Source organism: Macaca nemestrina, chromosome 13 (assembly GCF_043159975.1).
Source record: "Macaca nemestrina isolate mMacNem1 chromosome 13, mMacNem.hap1, whole genome shotgun sequence".
NCBI classification, from domain to species: domain Eukaryota; kingdom Metazoa; phylum Chordata; class Mammalia; order Primates; family Cercopithecidae; genus Macaca; species Macaca nemestrina.
Window position 1 is genome coordinate 9,509,368 of NC_092137.1, and position 15,895 is coordinate 9,525,262.

Genomic DNA, 15,895 nt, shown 5'->3' on the forward strand with positions numbered 1-15,895 from the left:
CCAGGTTCAAGCGATTCTCCTGTCTCAGCCTCCCAAGTAGCTGTGATTACAGGCACTTGCCACCATACACGTCTAATTTTTATATTTTTAGTAGAGACGGAGTTTCACCATGTTGGCCAGGCTGGACTCGAACTCCTGACCTCAGGTGATCCACTCACCGAAGCCTCCCAAAGTGCTGGGATTACAGGCGTGAGGCACCGTGCCAGGCCAGTGGAGAAGCTTTTGTGTCTCTCGGTGCAAAGCTGACAACAGGGAATATTCTTGCCTGTCTTATCAGAGTGTCAGTGGCCACGTCACGCTAGTCTTCGAGAAGAGGTGGATAGGGAGACAATGGGTTCGGGCAGTGGGTGTCCTGCCCGCCTTAGACTTCAGCTCTGTTTAGTATGATGGCTCTTATGTCTGTAGGGGGATGTGTGTGGTTTTGTTGTGATGCAAAGTGAAACAGACGGGAGAGAGACCACTGGGCCAGTTGACAGATCACCTGCATTTGAGTGGCGAGACTGGGTCACCATGTCCTGGAAGGACAAAGAAAAATGAAAAATGTGCGATAAGAAAAAATATTTAAAATTCATTTACAGAAACAGCATTTTCTGTGGAATAAGACTGAAACAGAATTAATGACATGAGTCTCCCCAAAGGACAGTGAGCAACAGTGAACAATGTCTTTAAGGCGGTTTCACAAAGGGCCGTTAGTGTAGGGGCCCTTTGTAAAGGCAGATCATTGAGATTTTTTTTTTTTTTTCCCTTCGAGATGGAGTCTCACCCTCTCGCCCAGGCTGGAGTGCAATGACGCGGTCTTGGCTCACTGCAACCTCTGCGTCCCGGGTTCAAGTGCTTCTCCCGCCTCAGCCTCCTGAGTAGCTGGGATTACAGGTGCATGCCACCACACCCAGCTAGCTAATTTTTTGTGTCTTTAGTAGAGACAGGGTTTCATCATGTTGGTCAGGCTGGTCTCAAACTCCTGACCTCATGATCTGCTCGCCTCGGCCTCCCCAAGTGCTGGGATTACAGGTGTGAGCCACCGTACCTGGCCTAGATTTTTTTTTAACCATTTTGTGTGGTGCATCTTTGAGAAACGGAGATTGCAGGACCTGTATTCTTTTTGCGTTTTGCTGATGTGACTTGATACAGTGAAAGAGCCAGAACATTGCAAGGGAGTGAACAGGGACTGTGTCCATTACAGACTTTCAGGTATCAGGTATCTCAGGTGGGTGATCTGGCTGTTGTTGGATTAAAGTCAGTTTATGTTTGAATCCTGCAACAGATGTTTGTGGTGTAGCATTTCCTTGAGAATCGGATAACGTGTGGTTTTAGATACCAGGCATGAGGCCTACAATGTGATCATCCTCTCTTGATGAGAATCTAAGTTTCAAATCTGTATTTTTACCCAAACCTAGAGAGGCAGTAGGGACATAGATATATCAGTCCTTATCTGAGCCACGGGACACAGGCAGATTATTTAACTTCTCTGAGCCTCAGCTCTGTAATATAACAAGGGAGTTAATGTCCCCCCCGCCCCGCCCGCCACAGAGGCACTGGGGGAATGAGCTGGATGATGGGGTCAAACATGTGGTGCTTAGTTTTAGTGCCTAGTCGGCATTAGCTGCTCTGCTTGCTCTTCTTCCTGTGGGCGACAGAGGTCACATCTATACCCCGCATTGATTCCATACACCCTGAAAATGAGGGTCCTCTCCAGTTAAGTTTCCATGGAGAGTTACTCGAGGTGAAGGAGCTCTTCCTGGGCTAGCCTGAGGGTCCTGCTTGGTGAAGGAGACGTCATGAATCCCGCATGATGAGGTCAGCTCCTGCTGTGCAGTTGACACCTGCTCTTTCCGCTGCTTCGTCTCACACTGACGGTACCAGCACCCTGTAATGCTATCGTGTCGGCCAGTTCTGAACAAAGTGTGTGTCATTTCTTCCAAGCACCAGGGTACCTTATAAAAGCATTTGGTTGTTCTGGAGCTAGGCGATTCTAAAAAATGAACACTATCAATGTGGAACCCTTCAGTATGAATGTGCTGCCTGCACTGTAGCCCCCTCCAGCCTTGGCACTGTTGAAAAGGAAATTTACATCCCCTATCCCCGGGCTTTTTTCAAAATGAGGGCGGATGACCTGTGTGATGGCGAAATGTCAGCTACTTCCATTCCTCCTCAGCTGAAATTACTTTCTTGGCTCCGTGCTCCTATAGCATTTGGCTCTATTTTAAAACATTTCATCCCACTTCATAGTATACTCAGGCATTTACATATATTTTTCTGATGAAGTACTTCTTACTCATTTTGGTTTTTCCCACCGTAATGTGTGGCTTATGGTGAACCAGTGAATATTTAATGAATCAGCAAGTCAAACAAGTACTCCCAGCTCTGTGCCTGCTTAAATAAGCTAATATTTTACATCAGATGAAAAGGAATACACTGTTTCTAGCTTTGTCTCAGAACCGCACACCATCTGCAGATAAACCTGTTGAAGGGGAAACCAAGGACACCCTCTAGTGGCCTGTGAATTCCAAGATGGATCTTGGGGGTGTCAGGAACGTATAACTAGGGGAGGTGGAGCAGGAAAGACAGGCTTATATTTGCTCACAGGAGCCAAACTGTGTCTCCCTGTGACTTGGGACTGTTATACACACCCTGTCCTTCAGAAGTGCAAGGAAAGCCCCTCCTCTGAACACCAAATGTATCATTATGTTCATTGTTTTTCTGCAAAAGCCTGTCATTAAAAAAAAGAGGGAGGGCTGGGTACAGTGGCTCATGCCTGTAATCCCAGCACTTTGGGAGGCTGAGGTGGGTGGATCATGAGGTCAGGAGATCGAGACCATCCTGGCTAACACGGTGAAACCCTGTCTGAAGGATCACATTAGCAAAGCAAACCTCCTTCACAAAACCAGGGGGCATGTGTAGAGTTAAACAGATCTGTGCCCATGTTTGTGTAGGAACTGCCTTCGGGGCCTCCAAGCCCTAGGCAGATGAGTAAATACATTGAAAAACAAGGAAGTCCACTTTCTCTCTACCCGCTTCCTGCAGAGGTCACAGTAATGATGGTCCCACAGTGATTATTGAAAAATGCATGAAACTGGACAACCATCCAGTCTAACTGCCTGTCAGAAGAGGCATTTACATCATTAAATGGGCTGTCCACCATGACACTCACCAGGCCAGGAATGGAGCATCTCCCTGGGTGTCATACTGTGCTAGAGGCCCTGAGAGGAGAACCTCCGGGAATAAAATGGGTCTTCCCTCGTTGTCCCACCAGCTGCCTGAGGAAACAAAATCTGGTTTCCCTCTATGGACTTCAGTGTACAGTAAATCCTCAGTGTTCAGAAACTCAAAGGTTTCTGGAAACCTGTGACTTTAAGCAGAATGCTGTATAGGAAACCAGTGTCACCCTGCGCCAATTGATGTAAAGCAGAGTTCAGTTCCTGCCACATATTTCTGATCATGAAAACATCACCAAACTTCTGAATAAAGACCCAGAACACTTCTGATATTAAACATTGAAATAAATATGAGCTATGCGTACATTTAGGAAAGATTCTGGCTACTGAGGGGGATAAAGAAAGATTCATAAAAACAAGTAAGATAATGATTCACCCACTTATTCCAGTTGAGTGTCACAGGTGGCCGGAGCGTGTACTGGCAGCTGAGGTCCAGGGTGAGAACAAGCCCTGAACAGGACCCCATCCCACTGTGGGATGCGGTCATACCCACATCCACACTCACTTGCAGTGGGGCCTTGGAGACACAGCAGTTAGCCCAGCGCACATAGCTTCAGGATGTCGGGGAGACCTGAGTGCCCAGAGAAAACCCAGGTAGACTCCACACAGTGACCCTGCCTGGGAATTGATTTTTTTCTTAACGTTATAACAAAATGATGTTATTCAAGGGCCCTGTTGTGCCTGCAGGTGGAGATGAAAACTCATGGCACTGTTGAGGGAATCCATTGAGACCACGTATCTCACACAGAAGTCACCCAGCACCGTAGTGAAGTGAGCTCAGTGCACGGGTTGGCGCTGTGTGGACGGAGAGCATGTGCTGGGGGAAGTTGGGGCACGCGCCTTAACCAAGGCCCTGTAGAGTGGGCAGAACTGGAGCTGGAGCAGGAGGGAGGCAGTGTGTTGGAAAGCGCCAGGGCACAAGTTCACTAGGTGCCCCTAGAAGTCCTTCTTGGGCTGTGAAGCACGCTGCCTGCTCAGGTGGAACGGGCACCATGGGACGTGATTTCCTCTCCAGCTGCACCAGCCAGCCTCATACTGTGGCGTGTCCAGGAGCCACATGCACCCAAGGGCAAGCAGATTATGAGGCCTGGCAAACGCTGGCAAGAGACCTCTGCCTGCTTGGTTCTGTCTGGGTGCTGTGGGGGTAATGGCTTCTCATCTTAGGCTGGCCCATCTTCAAGGGACCCCAGGGTAGACAGGATCTACTCGCTGCCTCCAGTTGTATGTCCAGGGGGCTCAGACTCCCCTTCTGGGGGGCCAGTTGTTCCATGGGGATTTAGGGCAGGTACAGAAAAGTCAAGAACTGCTCCTGGAGCCATGGCCCCTTGCTGTAGTCAGCTGAGTGACAGAGAGGCAATCCGGAGGGAACCATGCGGGGACTGCAGCTCGAAGGGGAGCAGCCACATGCGTCCTCAGATTGTAGGCAGTGCTGTGTTACAAAGGAATGCAACTGATCTGCCCCTGCCTGGCTCTTGCCTGATTCTCAAGATTCAAGGAGTCCCTGGGCAGTGACCCTCAACCTTCAGAACTGGGAATGTAAAATGCATATACTCTGTGATCAGTGAGCTGCTGTTTCTCTTGCTGTCCCTCTTGTAAGTTCACTGGGTCTTTCCAAGGCCCAAGACCCCCTGTACGTGCTGTAGGTGTGTTGACGCACCTATGTCTCGTGGTGCTACTGTGAGGATGTATTGTGTGCATTTTCACAAGTCAAACTATAAGTCTAGAGAGATGAAATACTTGATCAAGTTCAAAGCAGCAGTGTGTGGTGGGAGTGGGATTTGAACTCAGGCTTCTTTGGCCCCCTTTTGTTCCTGCTTCTCTAGGCTCTTTGGATGCGGTGGAGGCTGAGCATGTTGCCACATAAAGGACATAAAGTAGAACACAAAAAGAGAACTGACATTTCATTTTGGTTCATCTGATAGTGCCTTTCATACCAGGCATGGTGCCTACAAAAGAGAGGTCGTAGTCCATGTCCCAGGGAGCTTATGGGCTTGTAGCTTATGGGCCTGTCTGGCAGTCAGGCAGGCAGGCCTTGATGGAGAGAATGTTGGGACAGAGGTTGGCCAGGGCTGCCTGGAGGGCGGGGGCAGGGTGGCCAGCCTTCTTGGAGGACGAAGCGCAGGGCATGCCTAGTGGAGGGACCTGGGTAAGAAGGGCGTGGAGGTGATGAGGGTGACAGTGAGGTCAGATCACAGAACTTAGGAGTGAGGGGAGGGAGACAAGATAGAGGGCGGTGGGCCAAGAGAACATGGGGGAGTTTTCCCCCTGGCCAGCTCCCATGAGGTCTCAGTGAAGACCTGTGCAACCGTTGAACCACATGTTGGCCACTCGTGCTTTGCGTTTCGAGGCCAGCGCTGCTCACCAGGGAGGTGGCGCAGGAACCATTAACGTGGCCTTAGACAAAGGAATGCTGGATGGCGGGTAGAGGCCCTTCATGATTTGCAAGGCAATTATGTTTGGTTTCAGGAATGCAAGAAAGGACTACATCACAGCCAAGTACATTGAGAGGAGATACGCAAGGAAGAAGCACGCGGATAACGCGGCGAAGCTTCACAGCCTTTGTGAGGCCGTCAAAACGAGAGATATTTTTGGATTGCTGCAAGCTTATGCTGACGGTGTGGATCTTACGGAAAAAATCCCACTGGCCAACGGACATGTAAGAGTGTGGGTTGCTACTTTAAAAAAAAAAAAAGGCCGGGCACAGTGGCTCATGCCTGGGATCCAGCACTTTAGGAGGCCAAGGCGGGAGGATCCTTTGAGCTCAGGAGTTTGAGACCAGCCTGGGCAACATAGGGAGGCTCCATCTCTACCAAAAAAAAAAAAAAGTAAAATTGGCCAGGCATAGTGGTGTACATTTGTAGTCCCAGCTACTCAGGAGGCTGGGTTGAGAGGATCACTCGAGCCTGGAAATCTGAAGCTGCAGTGAGCCATGATTGTGCCACTGGACTCCAGGGTAGACGACAGAGTGAAACCTTGTCTCAAAAAAAAAAAAAAAAAAGAGGAAAACTGGGGCACCGTGGCAGATCAGTGGAATCAGCAATACTGACCAAAGCTGGGTAATTCTCCAGAGGAAGACAGCATGGATAGAGGTACTGCTTTAGAATAAACTAGGGGTTTTTCTTTTCAGTAGACAAATAATTTTATCTATATTTAGGGGGTATGGTGTGATGTTTGTGATCCATGTTTACATCATGGAATGATTAAATCAAGCTAGCTAACATATCCATTACCTCACATACTCATCCATTTTTAATGGAGAGCACATTTCAGATTGACTCAGTTTTGAAATAGACATTATGTAATTCTTACCTGGAGTCACCAGGCTGTGCATTCGGTCTCCAGGACTTATTCTCTTGTCTAAAACTTTGTACCCACCTCGTGGTTTATTCTTACACCAAAAATGTCATGCCAGCTCTGGAAAGAACGCCCATCCCCAGGTGGAGGAGAAGGCATCTCAGAAGCTAGGCAGCCTGAGAGGGACCCGTCATCTGCGAGCAGGTTTAACCTGAGCTTCATGCTAATGAGAGAAGCTCTCTGAGGGGGCAGTTCCCTGGAACCCACACCCCACCGCGCTCCCCCTCAGAGGGAATAGAGTAGGAGCCAGACCCCTCCTTTCCTGGGGGAGCTCTCTTGAGAGGGTGGGCATCCAGCTGGAGTGGGTTTGCAGTAACAAACCAGCACCCAAGTGGGGTGGCATGTGTCCGGATTCTGGTCCACAAATGCCCTGTAGATGCACATTTGGTCGCCTGGAACCTCAGGACCTCAGGACTGGGCTGGCTGCTTATCATCAACGATGCTTCACGGCTGCAGCATCTTTCTCCCGGTGACAGGCACGTCCATGCGGGCTCTGGGCTGGTCCCGCTCTCTCCCCAGCCCCAGGAAGAACTCATGCCCACCCATGCAGTATGGAGAGTGCCCAGCACTGAGCTGTGCTGCAGCCAGAGGGCCGAATAGGTGGGGCAGGAGGCCTGGGAGGCACCTCCCCTTGCCCTCACCTCCTGTCCTCTGAATCTGTCCTCCTCTGGTTCTCTCGCCCACCCACCTGCTGAAACAATCCTTGTTCATCTCTTCTCCCCCGCCGCCAGGTGTACTTTCAGAAAAGGTAGTGGAGTTGGGGAATCCCCAGTATGAGTTGGAGACAGCACAGTTATCAGCATTCGAAGCCTTGTGTGTAAGCGTAGAATGCAAAACTTTAAGCCTGCTTAAGAAACATATTTCTACTCGAGGAGCAGGTAAAGGGATTGGATTGTAGGTGGTCTGGGGGACCTTCCTGGATCCTTGGAACAAGATTCTTGCTTGCAGGCAGGGATCTGCCTTGTGGTGCTGATGCAGGGATGGGGACAGGTCAATTGAGAGGACTTAGAAATGAAACCCCTGAACTTCCCATTTATTTCCCATGGAGTCAGGAGAAACAGGACCAATCTCCAAATTGCACATTCCCAAGGGCAAAGAGCTTGTGTAGAGATTAAAGAGACTCTGTCTAAGAGATAAGTTTCTCGAAGGGAAGGATAAAAGACTTTTGGAAGAGTTATACCCTATTTCACCGGTGGTGGACACAGAATTGAATGCTCCCGTTAGAATTCTGGAATGCCTTTGTTTGATTTTTCAGGAGCCAGATGAAACTGCCCTTCACCTTGCAGTCAGATCCGTGGATCGAACCTCTCTTCACATTGTAGACTTTTTAGTTCAGAACAGGTAGGTGTTCGGAAATTAAGGGAGGCACTCGTTTTCTCCTTGGTATTTCTGGGGAAGGAATCAGAAGCAGCTTCATCGCTTCTGATGTGTTGTCAAGAGAACCTTCCCAGGTCTAAACATGAATGATAGACAGAAAAAGTACGCCAGGTGTGAGGTACTCCATGGTAATCCTTTAAAAAAGCTCTAGAAACTCTTTTGTGGTAATTGCAGGGTCCAACTTCTAGTGTCTGATACTGAGGGAGACACCAAGTAGATATGGCTGCTGAACTTGGGGACCCCATGACCACCCTCTGTGCACAGGGGCAGTCCTCACCTCATCGTGTGAGCCAGGTCATCACACTGCCCAAGCAGAGTGTCCTGAGCAGTAGGGAGATAGCAGGCAAGGAGGGGATCCACACTTTAGCCATGATCTGAACCAGAGATTAGAAACCAGAGCACTGGATTATGGGTGTTTTGTTTGGGTTGAGAAGCTGTTTTTATGCTTTGATTAGAAATGACCTTTAGAGATGTGCACAGGTGGTTTACCACAGATCCGGGAGTCCGTGTGATTGGTGCATATTGCTTCAGTCCTCTGTTACCTGCCTGGCAGCTGAAGGCTGGACTTCAAGACCTCTCAACATGTATTTTCACTCCCTGATCATGGTTTGAGCCATGTGTGTACTGGAGGAGGAGGGGCTGTTAAAAGCCCCAGAAATTTGTTCCGAAGGAAATGGAAAATTCCAAAATGCAAAAGCCATGGGATAGTTTGCATTTTGTGTCCCCTGCTTTTTCCTCCCATTTCTGAGCAGAGGCGTGAAGAAATGGCCAGAAAGTAGAGGAGTGTGGGGCGGTCAGCCCCAAGACCTGCAGCTTCTTCCTGAGGAGCCTGAGTTCACTGGATTCATGGTGGAAGCTGCCCTGATGCCCTCTGTCTGAGTGCCAGCCTGGCTCCTAGAACGCAGCAAGGGTTCCATAAACATTTGGTTGATAGCTGCGTGATGCGTCTCCCTCCATGCACATTTTCAGGGGGCAGGAGAAGGAAAGTCCCAGTTTCTTTTTTTCAGAGTGGAAGGAGGACAAAAGTGGGGGAGAATTCTGAAAATGAAGCTCCCCCCTATGCCCCCAATTTGGTGAAAAAGAAGCTCCTTTTTTTATATTGAAAACATAACTGGCTTCCTTCTGATGGAAGCAGCAGGTGCCACTTCCTGAGGTCGCCCTTCTGTCCCTACTTTGTGCAGGGGCACACAGCTCCCTGCCCCTCCTCAGAAAGTGGCAGTGGCCATGCTTGCTAGGGTGGAGGGCCTGTGCCATGTCTGCCAAGCCTGAGCACCTTTTTTGGATGACCTGGTCTTGTGATATGTTGGAAGAACTTTTGAAAAGCTCGAGATTCCCCTTGAGCCTGTTTTCAGAGGTATTTCCAGGGCAAACAGGCTGAGGAGCCTGGGGAAAGTGACTTTGGGCAAGTCACTAGGCTTTGGGAAAGTGACTTTTCCCTTTCCTGGAGGGAATATCAAATAATGATAGAGAAAAGCTCAGCCCCCATCCTCCCATGGGTGAGTCACACAGGCATCCAGAGGCCCTGCGTCCAGCACAGCTGGCCAGCCTAGCACGGCAGCCTCTGGGCACAGCCGGGGGGACGTGAGAAGGATGCTGGGCTCCGGGTTCACCCAGGTGGTGCACTGCCTCTGCTTTGGCCCCACATGCTCAGCAGCAGCAGGGATGAGGGATGCCCCCTTCCCCTTTTGACCTTTTCTGCCATCATCGTGTTATTTCCTTGATGACCTTCTGCTAAGGCTTCTCCACACAGGCAGGGACGGTGCCAGGTCCCACCACCTTGGGAATGATTTAGGGAAACTGTTCACTCAGGGACTGTCTGCCTCTCCTGTGCACGTGCCCCAGGCTCCCTGCTGGGCAGTCCTTATCCTCTGGCCTGTGACACACTATGCTTTCTCTCTGTTCCTGTGCTTGGGCAGTGGGAACCTGGATAAACAGACAGGGAAAGGCAGCACGGCCCTGCACTACTGCTGCCTGACCGACAATGCCGAGTGCCTCAAGTTGCTCCTGCGAGGGAAGGCCTCCATCGAGATAGGTGAGTGGGCCCGGGCCCCGGGGGTGGGCTCAGCTGCACCCTGGCCTCTGCCTCCTCTCTGCCACCCAAGCCCGGCCCTTGGAAACAGGGCTAACCCTGTGGGCTCTTGTTAGTGCCAAGGAGAAGGAGAACCTACCACTAACGAGAAAGGGCCTCTGCCTGCCTGTTCCACGAGGCTGCTTTCACCATCTGTTACTTAGACTTTGGGAGCATTTATAGGCATTTTACAGATCATAAGATAAGCAAAGGGTGGGTCTTGCAGCTCTCACGAATGCCAGGTGAATTTGGACAAGGTTGGGGAATTTTGACCTGTTCACACACCCTGAGCCTATTCACCCCCACCTGAGGCCACACTTGGCCCCTTTCTTGGCTCTGGGTTTGATGGATTATAGGGGGAGATGCTGTTTACTGCTCTGTCCTTTCATTTGCACCACTGCTTCCTCCATGAAGGGCCCTGGTTGTTACTTGGCCCCAGTCCCTTCCTCTGTGGAGGACCCCGGCATGCCAACAGCCAAGGCACAGTTGTGCCTTGAGAGCATCCAGTTGTTACCCCTCAGGAGGAAGTATTTTTGAAGAACTATTAAAGAGGAAAGAATAGAAAAAAGACACACATCTGCCTGAGAGCCGTGCTTATCATTAGAAAACTAATAATCAGACCTCGTTGACTGAGGCTTATTTAGAAAAAGTGTAGACTGGGTGCAGTGGCTCACACCTGTAATCCCAGCACTTTGTGAGTCCGAGGCGGGTGGATCATGAAGTCAAGAGATCAAGACCATCTGGCCAACATGGTGAAACCCCGTCTCTACTAAAAATACAAAAATTGGCTGGGCGTGGTGTCATGCGCCTATTGGCCCAGCTACTTGGGAGGCTGAGGCAGGAGAATTGCTTGAACCCGGGAGGTGGAGGTTGCAGTGAGCTGAGATTGCGCCATTGCACTCCAGCCTGGTGACAGAGCCAGACTCTGTCTCAAAAAAAAAAAAAAAAGTATATACTTTCAAGGTTATAGACTGCTTGAGAGAAGGTGTAAAACTTTATTATATTCCAGTGCATGGAACTAGGTTAGCAGTGCTTTTCGTTAGAGGTTTATGATGAATCGCTTTATTCAATGACTTACAGTTTGGATGTGGATTTTAATTAGGTGGCTTCCTCAACAGTTTCAGTGTTTGTTTTTGGGTTTGTTTGTTTTTTCTTTTTAAGACAGAGTCTTACTCTGTCACCAAGGCTAGAGTGCAGTGGCGCGATCTCGGCTCACTGCACCCACAGGCTCCTGAGTAGCTAAAACCACAGACGCACCACCATGCCTGGCTAATCTTTATATTTTTAGTAGAGATGGGGTTTCACCATGTTGGCCAGAATGGTCTCCAACTCCTGACCTCAAATGATCCACCCACCTCTGCCTCCCAAAGTGCTGGGATTACAGACATGAGCCACTGTGCCTGGCCAGTTTTAGTTTTTTGATTAGTTCAAACTTTGTCTTTTAAAGTTTTACCTTCTGTATTTAGCTGCAGTTCTATACAATTACAAGATACATTCAGCCTCAACTAGGTCAAACTCACTGTGGATTTCATTAACCAGGCCCAATGTAATTTAGTGCTGCCTTTCTGTTCCTTTTAAAAATGTCCTGGATGTCATACCTTTGCTGGGTTTTGCCTTAACGCCTCCTTTGCTCGCCCTTGACTTTTAGCAAACGAGTCAGGAGAGACTCCGCTGGACATTGCCAAGCGCCTCAAGCACGAGCACTGTGAGGAGCTGGTGAGTCTCCCGCCACAAGGACGGAGTGGGGCACCTGTCACGGGACAGGGAGCCAAGCCCGTCCTCCTTGGGCAGGGTTTGCTGTGAACTAGTGTCCTGAGCAGAGCTCAGCATTTCTGGTGGGATGAGCCCAGAATCAGCCTGCCTTGGAGAAAGCATGCTAGGGAGTATATAGGGAAACCTAGGGGGACCCACCCCCTCGTAGTGAGACTTGGGGTGTGAGTCAGTGTTGGCTGGTTGGCCGTGTTGGTAACATCACTGATGTGGTGGGACAACTGGAGCAGAGGCCCAAGGCCGCCACAAGGGCCTGTTCTCTGGCCTCCATAAGCTGTTTACTTTGCTGGACATCAAGGCCAACCTCCTTTCTTTGTTCCTCAGCCCCAGATCGTGTGGGTTGCTCGACACTATCTTTTCCTGTTCAGTGTAGACCGTGTAGACAGTAGAAAGAGCCCACCAGGCCAGGCAGCACTGGCCTTGCCGTGGGCTCCTCCACTTGGCTTTGGAAGGAAACTCTCCTAGGCTGTTTCCTTATTTCTAAAGTGCGGTCAGTTACACCAGTACATACAGTCGTGAGAATTATTATCAAATGCTGTAATGCAGTTGGCACACGGCACTCAGTAAATAGAACTATTAAGGCTGAGCACAGTGACTCAGGCCTGTAATCCCAAAGCTTTGGGAGGCTGAGGCAGGGGATGATGGCTGCTTGAGGCCAGGAATTCGAGACCAGCCCTGCAACATAGTGAGACTATCTTTGCAGATGGGTAAAAAAATTAGCAAGGCATGGTGGAGCATGCCTGTAGCCCCAGTTACCCAGGAGGCTAAGGTAGGAGGATCACTTTGAGACCAGGAGTTCAAAGCTACAGTGAGCCATAATGGCGCCACTGCACTCCTGCCTGGGCAACAGACCAAAATGCCATCTCCACAAAAAAGTTTCAAATTAGCTGGGTGTGGTGGTGTGCACCTGTACTCCCAGCTGCTTGGGAAGCTGAGGTGGGAGAATCGACTTGAGCTCAGGAGTTCAAGGCTACAGTGAGCCATGATTATGCCAATGTGCACCAGGCTGGGGGAGAAAAAAAAAGAACTATTAATAATAAATGCTATACAAGTGTAAGATAAGTAACAGGTCCTCTTTCTAAGCACTGTACATCCACTAGCTCATTTAATTTGTTTTTGTTTTGTTTTGTTTTTTGTTTTGTTTTTGAAATGGAGTCTTACTCTGTCGCCCAGGCTGGAGTGCAGTGACGTGATCTCGGTTCACTGCAACCTCCGCCTCCCAGGTTAAGCAATTCTTCTGCTTCAACCTCCCGAGTAACTGGGATTACAGGTAACTGCCACCACGCCCAGCTAATTTTTGTATTTTTAATAGATACGGGATTTCACCATGTTGGTCAGGCTGGTCTTGAACTCCTGATCTTAAGCAGTCCACCTGCCTTGGCCTCCCGAAGTGCTGGGATTATAGGCGTGAGCCACTGCACCTGACCTAGCTCATTTAATCTTCATAACTACCTTACAAATTAGTTTCTGCCGTTGTCCTCATTTTGCAGATAAGGAAACAGGCACAGAAAAGTTAAGTGACTTGCCCAGGGTCATGTAGCTACTATCTGGTTATGAGGGAAATTAAGCCCTGAGGTTCTAAGACACCCATAGTGTGTAATGAATTAACTTCTCTTCTGCACATGTAGAATGGAACTAGCTATCTACCTTCCTTGAGAGAACTGAGAAAATAGCCACTTAGATCATTTTCTACAGCGTTTAATTCTCTCATCCTGCTTGAAAAGGCTGGGTTTACAGTGAATGAGCACATTCGTTCTCCTGGGGTTGAGCTTTCTCCCGTATGGAATGTGGATACTTGCAGGCTGATCAGCATCCTTTAGATCTCAAATATCCTTTGCCTGTTGTTTTGGGGAAAGCTCTCTAGCCCTGTTTTTTCTCTATGCTTACACTGTTGTCACAACGAGCAATTCAGAAGCAGACTGCTGTGACCAAAGGTGTGGGGCTCCCCCCACCCTACACCAAGTGTAGTCATCTGACAGGTTTGTCTTGCCTGCTGCATAAACCCAATTCACAAGACAGTGTTATTGCAATAGAGAAAGAGTTGAATTATGGCAAGCTGGCTGAGCAGTGGAAGGATAGGAGTTATTACTCAACTGTGTCCCTGCAAAGGCTCAGAGGTGAGGGTTTTTCAGGGATAGTTGGATGGGCAAGGGGGCTAGGAAATGGGTGCTGCTGATTGGTTGGGAGTGAAATCATACAAGTGTGAGAAACAGCCCTTGGCCACTGCATATCATCTCAGTGGGGGCCACGGGACTGGTTGAGTCATGCATGAGTCAGGTTCGGTGGAGTCAGTTGGTCACCAGGATGCAAAAGTCTGAAAAAATATCTCAAAAGATCAATCTTAGGATATGTTATCTATAGGATCAGTTGGGGAAGTCACAAATATCGTGGCCTCAGGTGCAGTAAACAATTTTTTTTAAAAGACAGTGTGTCTCCGTTGCCCAGGTTGGAGTGCAATGGTGTGCTCATAGACAGCCTCAAACTCCTGAGCTTAAGCCATCCTCTCACCTCAGCCTCCCGAGCAGCTGAGATTACTGATGCATGCCACCACGCCTGGCTAAATAAGTTTTTAAATTTTTTGTAGTGGTGGGGTCTCGCTATGTTGCCTGGGCTGGTCTCAAACTCCTGGCTCAAGCAGTCCTCCTGCCTCGGCCTCCCAAAATGCTGGGATTACAGGTGTGAGCCACTCCACTGGATGGTAAACAATTACATTAGTAGAGAGGCAAGCTGCACCTACATTTTAGCAGAATTCAGACCCCTCCCATAATCCTCATCTTGAGGCCTTTCATTAGTCTTCCAAAGGCACTTCCAAGCTGCCTAACAAGAACAGAGTTTTCTTGTTTTCACATGCACACATATGTTTATTGCGGCACTCTTCACAATCGCAAAGACTTGGAACCAATCCAGATGTCCATCAGTGACAGACTGGTTTAAGAAAATGTGGCACATATACACCGTGCAATACTATGCAGCCACACAAAGGGATGAGTTCATGTCCTCTGTAGGGACATGGATGCAGCTGGAAACCATCATTCTGAGCAAATTATCGCAAGGACAGAAAACCAAACACCACATGTTCTCACTCATAGGTGAGAATTGAACAGTGAGAACACTTGGACACAGGGTGGGGAACATCACACAGTGGGGCCTGTCGTGGGGTGGGGGAATGGGGAAGGGATAGCATTAGGAGATATACCTAATGTAAATGACAGTTAATGGGTGCAGCATAGGAACATGGCACATGGATACATATGTAACAAACCTGCACCTTGTGCACATGTACCCTAGAACTTAAAGTATAATAAAAAAATTGAGTCAGTTTTAGGGAGGGACTATTACCATCCTTGTTTCAAACTTACACCACAAACTAAATTCTTCCCATGGTTAGCTTGGTCTGCCCAGGAGTAAGGGAGGACAGCCAGCCTGTGAGGCCAGAAGCAAGATGGAGTCAGCCATGCTAGACTTTTATCACAACCATGTTCTTGAAAAGGCGGTTTCACAAGCAGCAGACACCAGCTGGCTGTCCTCCAGTTCAATTAGACATTGTCTACCTGAGGTAGTGTCAGATCCCACAGACTGGGGGCTCAGTCCCCAAGACTGTCTCCCAACCCAGACACTAGTCGGAAATCAACCTCCAGAACTTCTGACCGACCGGCTTCAAGTGGGGGTTCCCACAGCCCCCTCTTTGGGTTCGAATAATTTGCTGGAGTGGCCCATAGAACTCAAGGAGACACTTGTGTTTACTGGTTTATTATAAAGCATACAGATAGAGAGGCGCGTAGGGCAAGGTGTGGGGGAAGGGACGCGGAGGTTCCATCCCCTCCCCGGGCACCACCCTCCAGGACCCTCTGTGAAGCTCAAGAACCCAGTCCTCTTGGAGTTTTATGGAAGCTTCATGATGTCAGCATCTCTTCCCCCAGGATATATGGTGAGACCCTCTCTGGGGAGGGTCTTAAGACCCACAGTCAGAAAAGTGGTGGAAGATTAGAGTCCTGCCTTGGGGCAGGAGAAGTTCAAAGAGATTCTGTCTCCTGAGGCCTAACACCCCACGTTATAACCAAAGACTGCAGCAAGAGCTTTGAGAGTTACAAGCCAGGAACTGTGGCTAAAA

At 49.2% G+C, this 15,895-nt stretch overlaps 1 protein-coding gene across 8 annotated transcripts in view; it reads left to right on the plus strand.

Annotated features, from left to right (window-relative positions):
- The window catches only part of LOC105486513 (ArfGAP with SH3 domain, ankyrin repeat and PH domain 2), a 201,205-nt gene that overhangs the window by 161,905 nt on the left and 23,405 nt on the right, over positions 1 to 15,895 (plus strand). For all 8 annotated transcript variants that reach the window (XM_011749414.2, XM_011749417.2, XM_011749412.3 and 5 more), the window contains 4 exons: positions 5,682 to 5,871; positions 7,825 to 7,910; positions 9,863 to 9,978; positions 11,663 to 11,730. In XM_011749414.2, coding sequence (XP_011747716.1) covers positions 5,682 to 5,871; positions 7,825 to 7,910; positions 9,863 to 9,978; positions 11,663 to 11,730 — 460 coding nt within the window. The remainder of the gene's footprint in view (positions 1 to 5,681; positions 5,872 to 7,824; positions 7,911 to 9,862; positions 9,979 to 11,662; positions 11,731 to 15,895) is intronic.